At 34.3% G+C, this 24,494-nt stretch overlaps 2 protein-coding genes across 5 annotated transcripts in view; both read left to right on the plus strand.

The window, feature by feature from the left end:
• Positions 1–796: 796 nt before the first annotated feature.
• sft2d2a (SFT2 domain containing 2a) lies at positions 797–18,644 on the plus strand. 4 transcript variants are annotated; one of them, XM_062039493.1, is made up of 8 exons: positions 818–1,029; positions 1,222–1,311; positions 12,723–12,808; positions 12,872–12,953; positions 18,039–18,074; positions 18,155–18,213; positions 18,287–18,316; positions 18,400–18,644. In XM_062039493.1, the coding sequence occupies exons 1-8, from the start codon at positions 964–966 to the stop codon at positions 18,437–18,439; spliced, it is 489 nt and encodes a 162-aa protein (XP_061895477.1). In that variant the 5' UTR covers positions 818–963; the 3' UTR covers positions 18,440–18,644. The 4 variants fall into 4 exon arrangements, with proteins under 4 accessions (XP_061895479.1, XP_061895478.1, XP_061895477.1 ...); XM_062039495.1 differs by lacking the exon at positions 12,723–12,808 and having other exon boundaries at positions 797–881; positions 12,809–12,953; XM_062039494.1 differs by lacking the exon at positions 12,723–12,808 and having other exon boundaries at positions 805–1,029; positions 12,809–12,953.
• A 2,517-nt stretch (positions 18,645–21,161) lies between these two features.
• chd1l (chromodomain helicase DNA binding protein 1-like) overlaps positions 21,162–24,494 on the plus strand; it is a 55,921-nt gene continuing 52,588 nt past the window's right edge. The window contains exons 1-3 of the mRNA XM_062038559.1: positions 21,162–21,303; positions 21,390–21,502; positions 23,898–24,004. Of these exons, the coding sequence (XP_061894543.1) occupies positions 21,210–21,303; positions 21,390–21,502; positions 23,898–24,004 (314 nt within the window). The 5' untranslated portion in view covers positions 21,162–21,209. The remainder of the gene's footprint in view (positions 21,304–21,389; positions 21,503–23,897; positions 24,005–24,494) is intronic.

Below are 24,494 nucleotides of genomic sequence, written 5' to 3' on the forward strand. Positions count from 1 at the left end.
AAAGATAGCACAACATTTCAAAGTCACAATAATATGAGATGAAAAACTAAATATTTGAAATACGCACAAAAAAACAACCAAAATTGATTAAAAAAAAGCAACAAAAAATTTTATGTAAAAAGAATAAAGTCATAATTTTAAAACAAAACACTTCTCGTCATCTAAGGGGGAAGCGTGAATTTAAAAGCATTAATTTTAATATAATATATATATATATTACTATATAATCCTGAATATATACTGTATATAAAAACAAGTTATTTTTAAATAAGTTTTATTTATGAAAAAAATGGGGCTGTGAAATGTTTTTCTATTGCAAAAATAATGTCACAATATTATGAGAAGAACATCTAAATATTTGGAAAACAAAAAAACAACAATATGCTTTGTCACCTACAACACAAACTTGTATTTTCTTTAAATATATATATATAACTCATTTGCATATTTACATGAAGCTATTTACGATATCCCAATGACATATTTATATTTTAAATATGCAGCAACGTGCTAATATGATGCACTTTATTTAGCATAAAGCACCATAAAGTAGGATATTTATTATTGATCATACATTAAGGTCATCAATGGAATAAATCCATCATTTATTATTTTATTTCTATTGTACAACACTTTTCATATTCAAAACCCGGAAGTAAACAAACTATTAGAAATTGCTGAGATTTGGAGAAAGGTAATGACAATTTAAAAAAACAACAATTTAAAGCATAATCTTTGCGTTATTTAAAAAAAAAGTGATGTTGTAGAAGCGGACTTAATTAGGAGCAACACAGTAAATGGAAATGACGTCAGAGTGAGCGCTCACTTCTCCTCCCTCCTATCAGGTGTGGAAGGAGGAGTGACGTCACAAACCTGCTCAGGTTTGTTGATTCCGCTCAACTTCTGTGAGGAAATATTCTACTTTATCGTATTATTGTTGTTGTTATTATTATTATTATTATTATGGATAAACTCAAATCTGTTTTGAGCGGCGAGGAAACGCGAAGAGAGGACAGAACAGTCCTCGAAGTAAGAAGCCAACAATCTTTGATTTGCTCGCCTGGTTATTGTCTCTTCCTCCTCCGCTGCTGACAATAATTAATTATTGTCAATCATATGTCATTCTTTTATGTTCCTAACTTATTTTTCGTCCTAATAATGTTTGGTTTAATACCTAATGTGTTCCCCATGATAATAATATTTGTGTTTATGTTCCTTCAGACTGTGAATGAAGCTTCCACACTTGGATGGGGAACACGAGTCAAAGGATTCATCGCCTGCTTCGTCATCGGGGGAGTGTGTGCTATTCTGGTGAGTACTACTAGTACTATACTTGTGAGTACTACTAGTACTATACTTGTGAGTACTACTAGTACTATACTTGTAAGTACTACTAGTACTATACTTGTAAGTACTACTAGTACTATTCTTGTAAGTACTACTAGTACTATACTTGTAAGTACTACTAGTACTATACTTGTGAGTACTACTAGTACTATACTTGTAAGTACTACTAGTACTATACTTGTAAGTACTACTAGTACTATACTTGTAAGTACTACTAGTACTATACTTGTGAGTACTACTAGTACTATACCTGTAAGTACTACTAGTACTATACTTGTGAGTACTACTAGTACTATACTTGTAAGTACTACTAGTACTATACTTGTAAGTACTACTAGTACTATACTTGTAAGTACTACTAGTACTATACTTGTGAGTACTACTAGTACTATACTTGTAAGTACTACTAGTAATATACTAGTAAGTACTACTAGTACTATACTTGTAAGTACTACTAGTACTATACTTGTAAGTACTAATAGTACTATACTTGTAAGTACTACTAGTACTACACTTGTAAGTACTACTAGTACTATACTTGTAAGTACTAATAGTACTATACTTGTAAGTACTACTAGTACTATACTTGTAAGTACTACTAGTACTATACTTGTAAGTACTACTAGTACTATACTTGTAAGTACCACTAGTACTATACTTGTAAGTACTACTAGTACTATACTTGTAAGTACTACTAGTACTATACTTGTGAGTACTACTAGTACTATACTTGTAAGTACTACTAGTACTATACTTGTAAGTACTACTAGTACTATACTTGTGAGTACTACTAGTACTATACTTGTAAGTACTACTAGTACTATACTTGTAAGTACAGTACTATTCTTGTAAGTACTACTAGTACTATACTTGTGAGTACTACTAGTACTATACTTGTGAGTACTACTAGTACTATACTTGTAAGTAGTACTATACTTGTAAGTAGTACTATACTTGTGAGTACTACTAGTACTATTCTTGTAAGTACTACTAGTATTATACTTGTAAGTACTACTAGTACTATACTTGTAAGTACTACTAGTACTATACTTGTAAGTACTACTAGTACTATACTAGTAAGTACTACTAGTACTATACTTGTAAGTACTACTAGTACTATACCTGTAAGTACTACTAGTACTATACTAGTAAGTACTACTAGTACTATACTTGTAAGTACTACTAGTACTATACTTGTAAGTACTACTAGCACTATACTTGTGAGTACTACTAGTACTATACTTGTAAGTACTACTAGTACTATACTTGTAAGTACTACTAGTACTAGTAAGTACTACTAGTACTATTCTTGTGAGTACTACTAGTACCATACTTGTAAGTACTACTAGTACTATACTTGTAAGTACTATTAGTACTATTCTGGTGAGTACTACTAGTACTACTAGTACTATACTTGTAAGTACTACTAGTACTATTCTTGTGAGTACTACTAGCACTATTCTTGTAAGTACTACTAGTACTATACTTGTAAGTACTACTAGTACTATTCTGGTGAGTACTACTAGTACTATACTTGTAAGTACTACTAGTACTATTCTGGTGAGTACTACTAGTATTACTAGTACTATACTTGTAAGTACTACTAGTACTATTCTGGTGAGTACTACTAGTACTATACTCGCAAGTACTAATAGTACTATACTTGTAAGTACTACTAGTAATATTCTTGTGAGTACTACTAGTACTAGTAAGTACTACCAGTACTATTCTTGTGAGTACTACTAGTACTATACTTGTAAGTACTACTAGTACTATTCTTGTGAGTACTACTAGTACTATACTTGTAAGTACAACTAGTACTATTCTTGTGAGTACTACTAGTACTATACTTGTAAGTACTACTAGTACTATTAGTGCTATCCTCATGAGTACTACTAGTAATGCTACATACTAGTACTGTTCTTGTGAGTACTACTAGTACTACTAGTAATACTACATACTAGTACTGTTCTTGTGAGTACTAGTAGTACTACTATTACATACTAGTACTGTTCTTGTGAGTACTACTCTTACATACTAGTGCTACTATTTTAAGTACTACTAGTACTAGTGCTATTATTGTAAGTACTACCAGTAGTACATACTATTACTGTTATTGTGAGTGCTACTAGTACTATTCTTGTAAGTACTATTAGTACTATTCTGGTGAGTACTACTAGTACTACTAGTACTATACTTGTAAGTACTACTAGTACTATTCTGGTGAGTACTACTAGTACTATACTTGTAAGTACTACTAGTACTATTCTGGTGAGTACTACTAGTATTACTAGTACTATACTTGTAAGTACTACTAGTCCTATTCTGGTGAGTACTGCTAGTACTACTAGTACTATACTTGTAAGTACTAATAGTACTATACTTGTAAGTACTACTAGTAATATTCTTGTGAGTGCTGCTAGTACTAGTAAGTACTACTAGTACTATTCTGGTGAGTACTACTAGTACTATACTTGTAAGTACTACTAGTACTATTCTTGTGAGTACTACTAGTGCTATGCTTGTAAGTACTACTAGTACTATTCTTGTGAATACTACTAGTACTATACTTGTAAGTACTGCTAGTACTTTGATTGATTGAGTACATTGATTGATTGATTGATTGATTGATACTATTAGTGCTATTCTTCTGAGTACTACTAGTAATACTACAAACTAGTACGGTCTTGTGGGTACTACTAGTACTACTAGTAATACTACATACTATTACTGTTCTTGTGAGTACTACTAGTACTACTCTTACATACTAGTGCTACTATTTTCAGTACTACTAGTACTAGTGCTATTATTGTAAGTACTACCAGTAGTACATACTATTACTGTTATTGTGAGTGCTACTAGTACTATTCTTGTAAGTACTACTACTGCTAGTAGTAATAGTACGACTACTCTTAAAAACTAGTACTATTCTTGTGAGTACTACTAGGACTACTATTAGATACTTGTGTTATTCTTGTGAGTACTACTAGCACTACTCTTAAAAACTAGTGCTATTCTTGTGAGTACTACTAGTACTACTATTAGATACTTGTGCTATTCGTGTGAGTACTACTAGCACTACTCTTAAATACTAGTACTATTCTTGTGATTACTACTAGTACTATTACATACCACTAATATTCTTGTGAGTAATACAGGTACTATTCTTACATACTAGTACTGTTTTTGTAAATACTACTAGTACTACTCTTACATACTAGTACTATTCTTGTGAGTACTACTAGTACTACTCTTACATGCTAGTGCTATTCTTGTGAGTACTACTCGTATTACTCTTACATGATAGTGTTATTCTTGTGAGTACTACTAGTACTACTATATTACTCTTACATACTCATACTGTTCTTGTGAGTACTACTAGTACTAATCCTCCATACTAGTACTGTTCTTGTGAGTACTACTAGTAATACTCTTACATACTACCACGGTTATTCTGAGTACTACTAGTACTACTCTTACATACTAGTACTATTTTTGTAAGTATTGTTCTTGTGAGTACTACTAGTACTAATCCTCCATACTAGTACTGTTCTTGTGAGTACTACTAGTACTACTACTGTTATTGTGAGTACTGTTCTTGTAAGTACTACTTGTACTACTCTTCCAACTATATACTTTTATACCAGTACTATTCTTGTATTACTTTACTTTTACAAGTACTATTCTTGTAAGTATTACTAGCACTGCTCTTACAAGTATATATTTTTATACTAGTATTATTCTTGTAAGTGCTACTAGTACTACTCTTCCATACTATATACTTTTATACTAGTACTGTTCTTGTAAGTACTACTAGTACTACTCTTCGAACTATGTACTTTATATACCGGTGCAATGGATGCGAGTGGATACAGTTAATAATGTGAGCATGAAGTGATGAATACTACTTGGATGAGAGCGTGAAGTGATAATTACTACTTGGATGAGAGCATGAAGTGATGAATACTACTCGGATGTGAGCGTGAAGTGATGAATATTACTTGGATGTGAGTGTGAAGTGATGAATACTACTGCGATGTGAGCATGAAGTGATGAATACTACTTGGATGAGAGCATGAAGTGATGAATACAACTCGGATGTGAGCGTGAAGTGATGAATACTACTTGGATGAGAGAGTGAAGTGATGAATACTACTTGGATGTGAGCTTGAAGTGATGAATACTACTTGGATGAGAGCGTGAAGTGATGAATACTACTTGGATGAGAGATTGAAGTGATTAATACTACTTGGATGACAGCATGACGTGATGAATACTACTTGGATGAGAGCATGCAGTGATGAAAACTACTTGGATGAGAGCGTGAAGTGATGAATACTACTTGGATGTGAGCATGAAGTGATGAATACTACTTGGATGAGAGAATGAAGTGATGAATACTACTTGGATGTGAGCATGACGTGATGAATACTACTTGGATGAGAGCATGCAGTGATGAATACTACTTGGATGAGAGCGTGAAGTGATGAATACCACTTGGATGAGAGGATAAATGTCTTGTAAGACAAACCAAACAGTTACCATCGATTGAATGTCCTGAGAATACAAAAACCTGATGAATGAAAACATCCATAGATATACTTTTACTTGGTACTACTACAAGCATGTACTATTCTTAAAAGTACTTTTTCTTTGTCCTTATACTACTATTCTTGTAGGTATATTTTTTATTTGACTTGTACTATTATTGTGAGTATACTTTTACTTGGTACTACTACAAGCATGTACTATTCTTAGAAGTACTTTTTCTTTGGATTTGTGTAAGTATACTTTTACTTTGACTTACTGATACTATCATTGTGAATGTACTTTTACTTGGTACTACTACAAGCATGTACTATTCTTAGAAGTGTCCTAACTTTATCCTTGTATTTGTCTTATTTTAAAGTATACTTTTACTTTGACTTACTGATACTATCATTGTGAATGTACTTTTACTTGGTACTACTACAAGCATGTATAATATTTTTTACTTTTACAATTCCTGTAACTGTACTTTTTGTCTTTACTAGCAATATTCTTCTATGTATACTTTTGCTTCGTCTTACTACTACTATTCTTGTGAGTGTACTTTTACTTTGCTTTACTACAAGCATATAGTATTCTTAAAGGTATATTTACTTTGTCTTAATACTACTGTTCTACTACTACTATAAGTATACTTTGACTTTGACTTACTGGTACTATTATTGTGAGTATACATTTACTTGTTTTTACTACAAGCATGTACTATTCTTAGAAGTACTTTTTCTGTGTCTTACTACTACTATTTTTGTGAGTGTACTTTTAATTGGATTTACTACAAGCATATAGTATTCTTAGAGGTATGTTTACTGTCTTAATACTACTATTGTACTACTACTATAAGTATACTTTTACTTTGACTAACTGATTCTATTATTGTGAGTATACTTTTACTTGGTTTTACTACAAGCATGTACTATTCTTTGAAGTACTTTTTCTTTGTCTTAATACTAATATTATTGTGAGTGTACTTTTTGTCTTTACAAGCAATATTCTTGTATGTATACTTCTGATTTGTCTTACTACTACTATTCTTGTGAGTGTACTTTTACTTGGTTTTACTACAAGCGTGTAGTATTCTTATAGGTATTTTACTTTTTCTTACTACTATTTTTGTAAGGGTACTTTTCTTTGAACTTAGTACAAGCATGTAGTAATCTTAGAGGTATTTTTTACTTTGTCTTAATACTTCTATTCTTGTAAGTATATTTTTACTTTGACCTGGTGGTACTATCATTGTGAATATACTTTTACTTAGTACTACTACAAGCATGTACTATTCTTAGAAGTATACTTACTTTGTCTTAATACTTATATTATTGTAAGTATACTTTTACTTTGACTTACTGGTACTATCATTGTGAATATACTTTAACTTGTTCTTACTCCAAGCATGTACTATTCTTAGAAGTATACGTACTTTGTCTTGATACTTATATTCTTGTAAGTTGTACTTTGACTTACTGGTACTATCATTGTGAGTATACTTTTACTTGTTCTTACTCCAAGCTTGTACTATTCTTAGAAGTATACTTACTTTGTCTTAATACTTCTATTCTTGTGAGTATACTTTTACTTGGTCTTACTACAAATATGTACTGTTCTTAGAAGTATAATTTTACTTTGTCTTACCAGAAGCATGTACTATTGTTGTAAGTACTTGTACTTTGTCTAACTAGTACTTTTCTGTTAGTATACTTTTACTTGTCTTAGTAATACTATTCCTTTTACTTGTTCTTACTACCGCATGTACTATTCTTAGAGGTATACCTTGACTTTTTTTTTACTAGAAGCATGTACTTTTCTTGTAAGTACTTTGACTTTGTCTTACTAGAAGCCTGTACAATTGTTGTAAGTACATTTATTCTGTCTTACTAGTACTACTCTGGTAAGTATACTTTTACTTTGACTTACTGGTACTATCATTGTGAATATACTTTTACTTGATCTTACTCCAAGCATGTACTATTCTTAGAAGTATACTTACTTTGTCTTAATACTTCTATTCTTGTGAGTATACTTTTACTTGGTCTTACTACAAATATGTACTGTTCTTAGAAGTATAATTTTACTTTGTCTTACTAGAAGCATGTACTATTGTTGTAAGTACTTGTACTTTGTCTAACTAGTACTTTTTTGTTAGTATACGTTTACTTGTCTTAGAGGTATACCTCGACTTTGTTTTACCAGAAGCATGTACTTTTCTTGTAAGTACTTTGACTTTGTCTTACTAAAAGCGTGTACAATTTTTGTAAGTACATTTATTCTGTCTTACTAGTACTATTCTTGTAAGTATACTTTTACTTTGACTTACAGGTACTATCATTGTGAATATACTATTACTTAGTACTACTACAAGCATGTACTATTCTTAGAAGTATACTTACTTTGTCCTAATACTTCTATTCTTGTGAGTATACTTTTACTTGGTCTTACTACAAATATGTACTGTTCTTAGAAGTATAATTTTACTTTGACTTACCAGGAGCATGTACTATTGTTGTAAGTACTTGTACTTTGTCTAACTAGTACTTTTTTGTTAGTATACTTTTACTTGTCTTAGTAATACTATTCCTTTTACTTGTTCTTACTACCGCATGTACTATTCTTAGAGATATACTTTGACTTTGTTTTACTAGAAGCATGTACTTTTCTTGTAAGTACTTTGACTTTGTCTTACTAGAAGCGTGTACAATTTTTGTAAGTACATTTATTCTGTCTTACTAGTACTACTCTGGTAAGTATACTTTTACTTTGACTTACTGGTACTATCATTGTGAATATACTTTTACTTGATCTTACTCCAAGCATGTACTATTCTTAGAAGTATACTTACTTTGTCTTAATACTTCTATTCTTGTGAGTATACTTTTACTTGGTCTTACTACAAATATGTACTGTTCTTAGAAGTATAATTTTAGTTTGTCTTACTAGAAGCATGTACTATTGTTGTAAGTACTTGTACTTTGTCTAACTAGTACTTTTTTGTTAGTATACCTTTACTTGTCTTAGAGGTATACCTCGACTTTGTTTTACTAGAAGCATGTACTTTTCTTGTAAGTACTTTGACTTTGTCTTACTAAAAGCGTGTACAATTTTTGTAAGTACATTTATTCTGTCTTACTAGTACTATTCTTGTAAGTATACTTTTACTTTGACTTACAGGTACTATCATTGTGAATATACTATTACTTAGTACTACTACAAGCATGTACTATTCTTAGAAGTATACTTACTTTGTCTTAATACTTCTATTCTTGTGAGTATACTTTTACTTGGTCTTACTACAAATATGTACTGTTCTTAGAAGTATAATTTTACTTTGTCTTACTAGAAGCATGTACTATTGTTGTAAGTACTTGTACTTTGTCTAACTAGTACTTTTCTGTTAGTATACTTTTACTTGTCTTAGTAATACTATTCCTTTTACTTGGTCTTACTATCGCATGTACTATTCTTAGAGGTATACTTCGACTTTGTTTTACTAGAAGCATGTACTTTTCTTGTAAGTACTTTGACTTTGTCTTACTAGAAGCGTGTACAATTTTTGTAAATATATTTATTTCGTCTTACTAGTACTATTCTTGTAAGTATACTTTTACTTTCCCTCACTACACGTATGTAGTATTATTGTGAGGATAAGAGTCATGAAAATAAGGTTTTATTTAATTTTACTTGATGTTACAAGAAGGTTGTAGTATTCCTGTGAGTATTAGGTTGGGTTGTACTTTGTGCTGCTTAGTACTTGCATTAGTACTTTGAGTGTGAGTAGTACGTGTTTTGCAGGCCCATCCAGTTTTTAGGAATGTTGCTGCAGCAGATGTTCATTGTTGTGACGTAGCGGCCATCTACTTTTTTGTTGTTGTTTTTTTTTCCATTCAACTTTATTGACAACCCCACCTAGCAAAATATCTCAAATTATTAAACACGAAATACGTAAAAATATTGATATTTTAAAACAATTTATATCAAATGAAGTAACTTAAGAAAAACTATATTTAGCGAGATTCAATGATTTTTTTGGGGCAGTTTTGCTTTGTTTGAAATATAATTTATATTTTTAACATGTCTTATAACAATTTGTATTATTACAAAACCCAAAACCGGTGTCTCGCTTACACTTCATAATGCGCCACACATTTTCAATGGGAGACAGGTCTGGACTACAGGCCAGTCTAGTACCTGCACTCTTTTACTACAAAGCCACACTGTTGTAACACGTGCAGAATGTGGCTTGACATTGTAATAAGCAGGGGCGTCCATGAGAAAGACGTTGCTTGGATGGCAACATATGTTGCTCCAAAAGCTGTATGTACCTTTCAGCATTAATGGCGCCTTCACAGATGTGTAAGTTACCCATGTCTTGGGCACTAATACACCCCCATACCATCACAGATGGTAAGAGGATGGTTCTCTTCCTCTTTGGTTGTTCGGACACGACGTCCAAAGTTTCCAAAAACTATTTGAAATGTGGACTCGTCAGACCACAGCACACTTTTCCACTTTGCATCAGTCCATCTTAGATGAGCTCGGGCACTGTGAAGCCGGCGGTGTTTCTGGGTGTTGTTGATAAATGGCTTTCGCTTTGCATAGTAGAGTTTTAACTTGCACTTACAGATGTAGCGACCAACTGTAGTTACTGACAGTGTTTTTTTCTGAAGTGTTCCTGAGCCCACGTGGTGATATCCTTTACACACTGATGTCACTTTTTGATGCAGTACAGCCTGAGGGATCGAAGGTCCGTAATATCATGGCTTACGTGCAGTGATTTCTCCAGATTCTCTGAACCTTTTGATGATATTACGGACCGTAGATGGCGAAATCCATACATTCCTTGCAATAGCTGGTTGAGAAATGTTGTTCTTAAACTGTTGGACAATTTGCTCACGCATTTGTTGACAAAGTGGTGACCCTCGCCCCGTCCTTGTTTGTGAATTTCATGGAAGCTGCTTTTATACCCAATCATGGCACCCACCTGTTCCCAATTGGCCATTTTCACCTGTGGGATGTTCCAAATAAGTGTTTGATGAGCATTCCTCAACTTTCTCAGTCTTTTTTGCCACTCGTGCCAGCTTTTTTTTGAAACATGTTGCAGGCATCCAATTCCAAATGAGCTAATATTTGCAAAAAAATAAAGTTTTCCCAGTTCGAACGTTAAATATCTTGTCTCTGCAGTCTATTCAATTGAATATAAGTTGAAAAGGATTTGCAAATCGTTGTATTCTCTTTTTATTTACCATTTACACAACGTGACAACTTCACTGCTTTTGGGGTTTGGCAAAAAAGGGTGTACCACCCGAATGCAGCTGTAACACAAAACCCTCTCACATGAAAAAACTTGGAACACAAAAGTTTTGAAAACAAAACGCCATAACCAAAAACAGCCTAAAACAAAGCGACATGAAATGAAATGTTGCAAAACGAAACATCGGAACATAAAATATCACAAAACAAACATCTTAACACAAAATTCCGTAAAAAAGGACCCCATAACACGAAACGCCAATACGCAAAACCCTGTAACACGAAAGGTTGTAAAACAAAACGGTGTAACACAAAACATTGTAAACAGGAACGGCATGAACAAAATTTTGCAATACAAAATTTCGTAAAATAGAACGCCATAACACGAAACGCCGTAACAAAAAAACATCGTAACGTCACAAAACAAACGTCTTAATAGAAAATGCCGTAAAAAAGAACCCCATAACACGAAACGCCAAAATACAAAACCCTGTAACAAGAGACATCGTAATACGAACCACCATAAAGAAAATAGCCGTAACACGAAACCCTCTAAGATGAAAAAACGTTAAAAAAAAAAAACGTTAAAAAAAAATAAAAAAATGTCGTAGCACAAAATGGCATAAAAATGAAACTGCATTAAACAAAATGTCGCAAACGAGTTTAACACAAAACGTCACATGGCTTTTTAAGCCTGCAATTAGTCACGCTTTGATTTAGGCGGCACAATGTGTGTGTGTGTGTGTGTGTGTGTGTGTATATTTGTGTGTGTACTTTGTTTCCTTTGTGCAAGGATATAAAAGCGGGGGCTCTATCAAAGCGTATTAATAATGAACTGCAATTAGCGAGCTGTGATGATGATAGCATAACTTCAACGTATCAAAATGTGTCAAAATGGCCTTTCAGTTTGTTTTTGTGTCCTTCAGTGGAAACACTTTGGCTGACCTTCTGTTGTGTCCCAGTACTTTTGTCCACGGCTGACCTTGTTTGTTGTTGTTGTTGTTGTTGTTGTTGTCTGCTTTGCATAGAGAAGGTCAGGAAGATAAATCTGTTTTTTTTCCGTACGTGACTTCCTGCGTTGGTCATGTGACATCTTCTGAAAACAACTTCGTTAGTCCCCCCCGCCACCCCGAAAGGGACAAGCGGTAGAAAATGGATGGGATGGATGGACAGGCCAAAATACACTAAATAAATAAATGTCAGTATTTTTTTTTTATTTCCACGTATTGTTCCAAAATAAAAGTCTCAAAATAAAAGCAATAATTCATTTTTTTAATTTGTGAGACAAAATGTTCTTCTTGGGTTTAATTTCAGTCAACATTTAGAATCATGTTATACTGATTACATTTTTTTAGATTTTTATTAAGGATCCCCATTAGCGGGTTGCCACAACAACCCACTAGTCTTCCTGGGGTCCACAAACTCAATACAATTGCAAGTAAAAGCATATATTTATAACTACACAATACAGAAAAAAATAAAAGCATCAAGAATAAAAATAAAATAATGTAAGAGGATAATTCTGTTTTTGTTTCTTTGTTTTACTGCCGGGAAGTAACAAAGTACTGCGTGGTGCGTGTTTGCAGGGAGTGTGTCTGCTCTTCATCCCCAGGATCGGCATCATCCTCTTCATCGTCTTTTACACCTTTGGCAACATTTGCGCTCTGTGCAGGTCAGTGTGCGCACCGGCCGTCTTCTTTCCTTGTGCACCTATTCATGACCATGTGTCCCGCAGCACCATGTTCCTGATGGGCCCCGTGAAGCAGCTGAAGAGGATGTGTGACAAGACAAGAGCGCTGGCCACCGCCATCATGATAGTGAGCGCTCAAACTCAATATGACCAGCACCAATCCATAGATTATGCATGAACTTTATGATGTTATGAATACATGTAGCGATCGGAAGGAAACTTCATGTAACAAAATAAAAGTAGCGCTGTTTCTTCACAAAAATACTCAAAGTAAAAAAGCATGTTGCATTAAAACTATGACAAGTACAAACCCCGTTTCCATATGAGTTGGGAAATGGTGTTAGATGTAAATATAAACGGAATACAATGATTTGCAAATCCTTTTCAAGCCATATTCAATTGAATGCACTACAAAGACAACATATTTGATGTTCAAACTCATAAACACGACGTCCACAGTTTCCAAAAACAATTTGAAATGTGGACTCGTCAGACCACAGAACACTTTTCCACTTTGTATCAGTCCATCTTAGATGAGCTCAGGCCCAGCGAAGCCGACGGTGTTTCTGGGTGTTGTTGATAAACGGTTTTCGCCTTGCATAGGAGAGTTTTAACTTGCACTTCCAGATGTAGCGACCAACTGTCGTTACTGACAGTGGGTTTCTGAAGTGTTCCTGAGCCCATGTGGTGATATCCTTTACACACTGATGTCGCTTGTTGATGCAGTACAGCCTGAGGGATGGAAGGTCACGGGCTTAGCTGCTTACGTGCAGTGATTTCTGCACATTCTCTGAACCCTTTGATGATATTACGGACCGTAGATGGTGAAATCCTTAAATTCCTTGCAGTAGCTGGTTGAGAAAGGTTGTTCTTGAACTGTTCAACAATTTGCTCACTCATTTGTTGACAAAGTGGTGACCCTCGCCCCATCCTTGTTTGTGAATGACTGAGCATTTCATGGAATCTACTTTTATACCCAATCATGGCACCCACCTGTTCCCAATTTGCCTGTTCACCTGTGGGATGTTCCAAATAAGTGTTTGATGAGCATTCCTCAACTTTATCAGTATTTATTGCCACCTTTCCCAACTTCTTTGTCACGTGTTGCTGGCATCAAATTCTAAAGTTAATGATTATTTGCAAAAAAAAAAAAAGTTTATCAGTTTGAACATCAAATATGTTGTCTTTGTAGCATATTCAACTGAATATGGGTTGAAAATGATTTGCAAATCATTGTATTCCGTTTATATTTACATCTAACACAATTTCCCAACTCATATGGAAACGGGGTTTGTACAAATGATCCAAAAAGTTACTTAAGTAAATGTAGCGTGTTTACTACCACCTCTGATTACTACTTATTCCCAGCAGGCACTGTCAGGTTCAAACACTGATGACATCTATTAAACAAGACAAGAGGCAAAGAATTCAAAAGAGACAGAATTCAATTTGGACTCAATATTGAGGAGAGTTGTCTGTACACTGTACCCTTGCACGGTATCTCAGCACGCTCTGGCGAAAGATTGCACGCCTCCTTCTTTTATTTTGGACCCTCCCCGTCCACATGGCCACCGCTGTTTCCTAAGGACAAAGGTCGCAAAAAGTTCACAGAAAAGGTCGTAAACAATTCACAGAAAAGGTCAGTTCAAAAAGAGTTTGTAAAATAGTTCCAAAAAAGGTCTATAAAATAGTTCAAAAAGACGTTCGTAAACCGGTTCAAAAAGAAGTCGTCTGGAAATTGGGAAGATCCTGTCTTCTCTCCGCTTTGAAGTCCTTGGGTTAGAACAATATCTTTCTGTTGATTACCATGGCTCATTGTTCTTCCACCATGGAAGTGGGTCAAAATCTAGTTTTTAATGCAATATGGTCTTAAATCTGCTGCTATAAAAACATTTGTTATTGCTTTAGCCCTGCCTGACTCGCCGAGGAGAGGCTTCGTCTTTCTCTCGTTGAAGCGATGTTCACTTGGTGGTGGTGTCGCTTCAAAATGGGTTAGCATGTTTGACGTGTTGCCAGAAGCATACCCTACTTCTGCTCTTGCTTTGTCCGCCTCTCGTCCTCCATTGTTGTATCGCGCCGCGAAGCCGAAGTGTTCCCAAACGGGAGATCTTAACGAGGCAGGAGGGTCTTCCAGCTCTGGCTTTTACATGTTGTAGTAGCCCGGCCGTTGCTAGCATGCCGTGTGTTGTGCCTCGGTGTGCATTGTTTACAAAACGTGCGGTACGCTACTTAATATATCCGTGTGGAAACTCGTTCGGTACACCTCCGAACCGAACTGAAACCCCCGCACCGAAATGGTTCAATACAAATACACGTACCGTTACACCCTTAAACGTTAGACATTATTGTTGTCTCAATTTACAAATACAATTATTTTGCAACGTTGTTTCAAAGTCAGTTTTAAAAGACACGTACGTTGTATCAACGTTGTATCAACGTTGTATCAATGTCTCGTGCCTACTAAGTTAATAGTCTCTCGAATAACGCGCTGACTTTTGCTTGTAACGAGTAATCTAATGAATTACTTTTATGTACGTTACAAGGCTGTTGCCGAGACGTTTGATGTAAGGTGGCGCGCAGTGTTCTGAAAATTACTTTTAAAAAGTAATGAATTACTCAATCAATCAATGTCAATCAATGTTTATTTATATAGCCCTAAATCACAAGTGTCTCAAAGGGCTGTACAAGCCAAAACGACATCCTCGGTACAGAGCCCACATACGGGCAAGGAAAAACTCACCCCAGTGGGACGTCGGTGAATGACTATGAGAAACCTTGGAGAGGACCGCATATGTGGGTAACCCCCCCCCTCTAGGGGAGACCGACAATTACTCTTTACTTTACCAAAAAAGTAATTGAATTACTACTGTAATCACTCTCTAATAAATTTAATTATTTACGAGGGAAAATAATTTATACGTTACTTTAAAAAAAAAAACTTAAAATATCTGGCATATGCAGTTGAGAGACGTTTAATATGAGCGCACAGTGTGTGTGCTTTTAAAAGGCGGGGCCTGTTGCCTAGTGACGTATGACGTCATCGAGGGTTGCAACGGAGCTGTGTTTGTTAGCTTTAGCAGTTAACTTTTGAATCTTTTCACCGGATTGTGTTGCATCTGCTTAATAAAGAGATTGAATGTGCTTCCATGGCTCTTGTCAACAAACGGGGCGTTGTTTGGATGGCAAGTTTGTCACTTCAACCATTGATTTGTTATCCATTATTCCCATTGTGTACCTGTGCGTATGTGGTTGTCTGCTGTGTCAAAGTGTCATGTTGCCTCTTCCTATTTGGTATCAAGTTCATTTTAGGGCTCCCGTGTAAAAATATATTTTCTGCGTTAAACTTACTGTACTTATGACGCTGTTTTGTGGTGGACATAAAACCACATCAAAAGTAGCGTGCCACGTTACATCAATCATACCGTTGTAACGGACCTAAAGGTAATCAATTAGATTACACGTTACTAGTAAAAGTAACGGCGTTATTACGAACACTGGTGGCAAGCTACTTTTGACGTGGATTAACGTCAACAAGATAGCGTCAGAAACACAGGAAGTTCGAAGCAGGAAGTAACTTTTTACTAATGAAAGCAACGACTAAAATGAACGCGATACGAAAATAGAAAATAAAAGAAGGCAACATCACACAGCAAACATGCAATACACACACGCACTACTACTATGAGGGAATAATGAACAACAAATCGATGATTGAAGTGTAACCCTACAATACCTCGTTTGTGGACTGGGAGACTTCAGCCATGGAAGCATACTCAATCTCTATTAAACTAGCGCTAACGCAATCCCTTGAAATGATTCAACAGAGTTGATGTAACTGCCCGCAAACTGCGAGTGTGAACTAACAAACACAGCTGAGCTAATGCTGCTCTCTCTGGGCGCTGACGTCACACATCACTTAGGCCAGGGGTGTCCAAAGTGCGGCACGGAGGCCATTTGCAGCTCGCAGCTAATTGTTTACCGGCCCGCCACACATTCTGGAAATACTATTGTAAAAATAAAAAAGAACATTAAAAGTGGAATGAGGTGAAATCTAACAAGAAAAAGTTGCAATGTCCACACAAAAGCTGCCATGCAGGCTGTTTTTTTTTCTTTTGTCTTTCTTCATTTTTCTTTTTTTGCCATTGCTCAAAAAAAAAAAAAAAAAGACAAAAAATCCATGTTATAATGAATTATTTTCAGGGCTCCAATTACTTCAAATATTTCACTTTAAAATGTTTTATGTGGTAAATATTGCATATATTGTGTAGTAGCCATACAAAAACATCAAAGTTTTCTTTGACAAAAGCGCATAAAACAAACAAAATAATAGTTCCAGCATAAAATGGACAGATATATCTGAAGTTGATCTCGTAACTTAAGTGTTGAAAGTAAAAGAAAAACCTAATAAAAATGTATCACTTTATGAGTGGGGCACCTTTTGGATCCCAAATATATTTAGTGATTTTTTATTTATCTTTTCACTGTGATTACTCAAAAATGTGAAATAATTAAAATCAATGGTGTCCTGCATTTTAGGGCTCTAATTACTAAATACTGCATATTTCAGTTTTACTATAAAAAAACTAAGTTGTTTTTGACAGAAAAGCCATAAAACATTTTTTTAAATTTGTATTACTTTATATCAACTTGAAGTTGATATAGAGATTTACTGTAAGCGTTAAATATTTAAAAAATAATAATAATCTGACTTATTTTTAACATTTTAATGACTGAGACCCTTTATGGTCCCCGGGACCCCTAAAGGTAAAACAAATAAAAATGCATATATTTTGTTATGGTTTGAAAATGAAAAATATCAAAATGGCCCCCACATGCTTTAATTTTTCCGTGTGCGGCCCTCAGTGGAAAAAGTTTGGACACCCCTGACTTAGGCCTTTTAAAGGCACACTCTGGTCTCATGAAACATCTCGACTGCATATGCTAGATATTTAAAGTTTTTTTCTTTTTTAAGTAACGCGATAATTGCCTCCCCGGGTAATTATTTACATTTATTAAATTGTAATTCCGCTAGTAATTAATTTTTTGGAAAAGTAATGAATAAGTATAATTAATTACTTTTTAAAAGAAATTTTTTCAACCCTGTTTATCATTCATGACATACATAATTCTCACTGTGCCTATTGTAAATATGTCCCACTCATTATTATTATTGTTATTATAATGACATGTATTATTGTTATCCTAATTCCAGACTTGTCTGGTGTTGACGCTCTGTGCTGCCTTCTGGGTGCGTGACTTCTTCCATCATTTCACTAAAAAATGACATAAATGCAAATAAAAAGTAATTTTGTGTTGTTTTGGTTTCAGTGGAAAAACTTTGGTCTGGCTTTGCTGTTTGTCATCTTGCAAGTGCTGTCATTTACTTGGTGAGTTGTTCTTTTATTGTGAAGGACTTTCTGCACCATGCAAGGAGTTCCAACAGTTGTGCTTTGTTTTCAGGTACAGCCTTTCCTACATCCCATTTGTCAGGTTCGTGGCTTGGATTTGTGCACAGAAGGGATGTTGACATTTGCTGTCCTCTCTGTCTAATCTCTGGAAAAATGACTTTGCAGGGATGCCATATTGAAGCTGGTGGCCATGTGCATGAAGTGATGACCACTCAGGCTGCATGAACACTTGTCCTTGTTGGAGATTGTGTCACTCAACCTGCCGCATCGTGTATATTTTATTATTATTCGCACTGCTGTATTTTTATGAATGTATGCCATTGTTTTCATTCAGAAGGCTTTTTTAATTTAAATGTTTCTGATAAACGTGCAGTACTTGAAGTATTTTATTCACCGATTAATAAATACAATTCATAATTACAACGTTATTTTTTTCTTTTTCATCCCGTCCCATACTAGCTAACTACCAGATATGACACATGTTTAATTATATAACAATATATATATATATATATAACAATATTCACACAACAGTCAAGGCACTTTCAACAACAAGAAAACAAAAGCAAATACAGATGGAGTATTAAATATATTAATAAATAATAATAAAATAAATAATTAAAAAAAAAAGACAAAAAGGGCTACCAAAATCACTTTAAATGTTTTTAACAAAGATATCAATTTAAGGGTTTTTGTGCTCTTAATCATTCTCCAAGATTTGATTGATAATTGTAAATTGTCCTTCATACCGACAGCCATCAGACTGTATAATGCATATGTTCCTTTTTGACTGTACTTATATGTATAATGTATTTATATTATTCACATGTGAATAATGCTGTATAATAGACTGTATTTGTTATTCACATGTGAATAATGCTGTATAATAGACTATATTATTCACATGTAAATAATGCTGTTTAATAGACTGTATTTGTTATTCACATGTGAAAAATGCTGTATAATAGACTGTATTTATATTATTCACATGTAAATAATGCTGTATAATAGACTATTTATGTTATTCATATGTGAATAATGCAGTATAATAGACTATTTGTTATTCACATGTGAATAATGCTGTATAATAGACTGTATTTATATTATTCACATGTGAATAATGCTGTATAATAGACTGTATTTATATTATTCACATGTAAAAATACCTAAGTGTTTATTTTCTATTGTGAGCGAACTGTGGTGCTGAATTTCCCCTAGGGGTCAATAAAGTACTTTCTATTCTAAACCATTAGGCCAATTACAAAATGTAGGCTTTACTTTCATAAATCGACATTTATGTAGAAATGTTTTTCCCTGGAGGATAATGTTGACAAACATTTCTATGTTGCAGTCGTTTATAAAAATACCAAATTTATAACTATATATGTGTTACTCTACTGTGTTTTTGAGCGGGTTTTTCCGGTTCATAAGCTCCGCCTTTTTAGGTCACGTGACCAACCCAGGCACTTCGATCACATTAACAAACTCCGTTTTGAAAGGCACATAACTGCTAATATGTCATTGAATCCATTTACTATTGTAATCATATAAATAAACTTACATATATATATTTTTTTCAAATCATGCAGCAAGTTGTGAATAAGTAATACTGTTAAATTCGAAGTTAGCGCGAGCTCGGGACCTTTGGGTCATGTGACCCAGGCGGGCGGAAGTGTCGGTCAGACCTTGTTTTCGATCATTTTGTCATGTTGCTGTGGAAATATGACGGAATTGTTATAATATGTTTTTTTTTTCTTTTTCGTCACGTCTCATACTAGTTAACTACCAGATACAACACATGTTTGATTATACAAAACTATATATAGTATTCTACCGTGTTTTGAGCGGATTATAAACTCCGCCTTTTTAGGTCACGCGACCAACCCAGGAACTTCAATCACATTAATAATCTCCGTTTAGAAAGGCACGTAACTGCTAATATGTAATTGAATCCATTCACTATTGTAATCATATAAATAACCTTACATATATATATGTTTTTCAAATCATGCAGCAAGTTTGAATAAGTAATACTGTTAATTTCGAAGTGAGCGCGCGCTCACGCCCTTTGGGTCATGTGACCCAGGCGGGCGGAAGTGTCGGTCAGACCTTGTTTTCGATCATTTTGTCATGTTGCTGTGGAAATATGACGGAATTGTTATAATATGTTTTTTTTTCTTTTTCGTCACGTCTCATACTAGTTAACTACCAGATACAACACATGTTTGATTATACAAAACTATATATAGTATTCTACCGTGTTTTGAGCGGATTATAAACTCCGCCTTTTTAGGTCACGCGACCAACCCAGGAACTTCGATCACATTAATAAACTCCGCTTCGAAAGGCACATAACTGCTAATATATAATTGAATCCATTCACTATTGTAATCATATAAATAACCTTAAATATATGTTTTTTTCAAATCATGCAGCAAGTTGTGAATAAGTAATATTGTTAAATTTGAAGTGAGCGCGCGCTCGCGCCGTATGGGTCATGTGACCAAGACGGGCGGAAATGTCTGTCAGACCTTGTTTTCAATCATTTTGTGCTGTTGCTGTGGAAATATGACAGAATTGTTATAATATGTTTTTTTTTCTTTTTTGTCACGTCTCATACTAGCTAACTACCAGATATAACACATCTTTGATTATACAAAACTATATATAGTATTCTATTGTGTTTTGAGCGTGTTCTTCCGCCTTTTTAGGTCACGTGACCAACCCAGGAACTTCGATCATATTAATAAACTCCGCTTATAAAGGCACATAACTGCTAATATGTCATTGAATCCATTCACTATTGTGATCATATAAATAACCTTAAATCTATATTTTTTAAATTCAGGCAGCAAGTTGTGAATAAGTAATATTATTAAATTCGAAGGTAGCGCGCGCTTGCGCCCTTTGGGTCATGTGACCAAGGCGGAAGTGTCGTTTTATTTTCAATCATTTTGTGCTGTTGCTGTGGAAATATGACGGAATTGTTGCTGCAGATTAAAAAGTTAATAGGTGCGAAAAAGAAGACGCCATTGTGTCAGAGCGACGTACAGCGGTGGGGTTTACGAGGTAACTTGCAACTTAATGGCTTCGTATCCAAAAAGTGTACTTGAAGGTGGCTAGTTTCTTCTTCAAACTCTACATTTGGCCGGCAGGAATACAGCTGAGGGCCTATCAGCTGGACGGCGTCCAATGGCTGACGCAGTGCCTGAAGGAGCAGCAGGGATGCATCCTTGCCGACGAGATGGGCTTGGGAAAAACCTGCCAGGTTAAAAAAAAAACGAACTTTTCAAACATCCAAGCAACATTTGCAGTGCATCTGGGCTCTGTCATGCTAGTTTACGGTGGCCATCCCAAACCAAAAACACACAGACAAAAACAAAACAAACATCTTCGTGAGAAAACCGGAAGTTAGCTTGGCCCCCAGAGGGACACACCCCTTTGAGTCAACACACACACACACACAAAGCACTAACAAGCAGAAACAGTGTGGAGACAGGAGAGCGAGATAAGATGTGTGAAACGGTAAACACATTATTTTAGCTATTTCGAGGTCACTAATCCTCGCCGCCATGGCAACAAATATAGTAAGTTTCTTACAAGTATTATTATCACTGGAGGACGAGGAATAGCTAAACATGCTTCACTACACACCGTAGGGGGATACAATAGCTCACCGCTAACAGCAAGCCAGTGCTCTTAAATGTAAACAAATGGGTGGATCTCTACTAATATCCACTGTAACGATGCCAAGAAGAAGGTAAAAAACGGTAAATATAGGTAAAATAAGTTGAATAGAAGGTAAATAAAAGGTCAAATAAGTCATATAGAAGGTGAGCAGAATATAAAATAAGTAAACATAAGGTAAAATAGAGTACAAAAAGAGAAAATAAGGTAAATAAAATATAAAGAAGATAGAACAAGCTAAAAAGAAGGCAAACGAGGGTAAATAAGTAAATACAAGGCAAATAGAAGGTAAAAGATGCAACATAGAAGGTAAATACAACATAAAATAAGGAATGTAGTAATAAGTAAATAGAAGGTAAATGAAGGAATAAAGAAGGTAAACAGAAGATGAAATTAGTAAATAAATGGTAAAATAGGGTAAATAAAAGGAAAAAGAAAGTAGAAAAAGCTAAATTTAAGGTAAAATCAGGTAAATAAAAGGTAACATATGGTTAATGTAAGGTAAAATAAGGAATTTTGAAGGTAAACAAAAGATAAAATAAGTAAACAAAAGGTAAATACAAGGGAAAATAATGTAAATAAAAGGGAACACCATGTAATTAAAAGGTAAAATAAGGTAAATGAAAGTTAAAACAAAGAATATAAAAGGTAAACAAAAGATAAGATAAGTAATTAAAAAAGTAAAAGTAGGGTATTTACAAGGGAAAGGAAGGTAAATGAAAGGGTTAGTAAAATAATGAAGGTAAAATAAGTAAATACAAGATGCAGTATAGAAGGTAAATAAAAGATAAAAATAAGGAATATAGAAGGTAAAATCATTTAAATAGAAGGTAAATAAAAGGTAAAAGAAGGAATAAAAAAGTAAATAAATTGAATAGAAGGTAAATAAAAGGTAAAATGAGGTAAATTACAGGTTAAAAAAGGAAAATAGAAGGTAAAATAAGTTAAATAGAAGGTAAATAAAAGGTAAAATTAGGTAAATGAATGAACAAAGAAGGTAAACAGAAGATACAACTAGTAAATAAATGGTGAAATAAGAGAAATAAAAGGAAAAAGAAGGTAGAAAAAGCTAAATTTAAGGTAAATAAAAGGTAAAATAAGGTAAAAGAAGGAATTTTGAAGATAAATAGGGTAAATGCAAAGAAAATAATTTAAATAAAATGTAAAAAAAAGTAAGTAAAAGGGAAAATAAGGTAAATAAAAGGGACAACCATGTAATTAAAAGGTAAAATAAGTTAAATGAAAGTTAAAAGAAAGAATATAGCAGGTAAACAAAAGATAAAATAAGTAAGTAAAAGGTAGTAGGGTAAATAAAAGGAAAAAGAAGGTAAATAAAAGGGTTAGCAAAATAATAAAAGGTAAAATACGTAAATACAAGATAGTGAAGTGTGAAGTGAATTACATTTATATAGCGCTTTTTCTCAAGTGACTCAAAGCGCTTTACATTGTGAAACCCAATATCTAAGTTACATTTAAACCAGTGTGGGTGGCACTGGGAGCAGGTGGGTAAAGTGTCTTGCCCAAGGACACAACGGCAGTGACTAGGATGGCGGAAGCGGGGATCGAACCTGCAACCCTCAAGTTGCTGCCACGGCCGCTCTACCAACCGAGCTATACCGTTAATACAATATTAAAGGTAAGTAAAAGATAAAAGGAGGAATATAGAAGGTAAAATAATTAAACTACAAGGTAAATAAAAAGTAAAAGAAGGAATATAGAAAGTAAATAAATTAAATAGTAGGTAAATGAAAGGTAAAAAAAGGAACATAGAAGGTAAAATAAGTTAATTAGAAGGTAAATAAAAGGTAAAATAAGATAAAACAAGGTAAAAGACGGTCAAAAAGAAAAAAAAGGTAATGAATGTTAATGCAGGTACTTTTGGTACTTTCCCTACAATACGCATGATTGAGGCTCTAAAATGTGTTTTAAGATGAGTGCAAAAAGACATTACCACTTACCAGTATTTGTGTCCTCAGACCATCTCCCTGCTGGTCTACATGTCTGCAGCTGTTGGTACCAAAGGTCCATTTCTGGTCCTGAGCCCGCTCTCTGTCATGGAGAACTGGAGGAATGAGTTGGAACGGTAAGATGCTCAACTTCTTTGATGTATATTTCATTTCTTTCCCCTGTAATAGCATTGTCATAAGTATTGATAGCAACACGAAAAAACACCATACCTTTTTATCGGTATCATTGTTTTTTGTTTTTTTTTACAAATACCACAGAAGTACATCAGCACATAAGATATACTAGAATTAAGTGTTTAAAAAATAAATAATTAGTGAAATAGATAAATAATAACCATTTGCCTTGCATTAAAAAGTTCTCTTTTTGCTGGAACCCAATTTGTTGAATTTATTAATGAATAAAAAACATTTTAATTTCAGTAGTTATCCCCAAATATGTTTGAAATATTTGACAGGGCTGTCTTGTGAGAATTCTTCTCCAATCTGCTTTGCTGTTCCTCATGGCCACGCCCCCTTTTACGCCTCCTAATGCAGTGCTGGTTGCCTCGAAAACACATCTTAGAGCAGGGGTGTCCAAACTCTTCGACTTAGGGGTTGCATCGGGCT

The sequence above is a fragment of the Entelurus aequoreus genome, linkage group LG27 (genome assembly GCF_033978785.1).
Source record: "Entelurus aequoreus isolate RoL-2023_Sb linkage group LG27, RoL_Eaeq_v1.1, whole genome shotgun sequence".
NCBI classification, from domain to species: Eukaryota; Metazoa; Chordata; class Actinopteri; order Syngnathiformes; family Syngnathidae; genus Entelurus; species Entelurus aequoreus.

Bases quoted from the DNA above. Each gene is read 5' to 3' on its own strand.
- sft2d2a (XM_062039493.1), top strand. From the start codon at position 964: ATGGATAAACTCAAATCTGTTTTGAGCGGCGAGGAAACGCGAAGAGAG. The intron at 12,809-12,871 runs GTCAGTGTGCGC...TGTGTCCCGCAG, and splicing joins AACATTTGCGCTCTGTGCAG to CACCATGTTCCTGATGGGCC. The intron at 18,317-18,399 runs GTTCGTGGCTTG...ATGACTTTGCAG, and splicing joins TCCTACATCCCATTTGTCAG to GGATGCCATATTGAAGCTGG.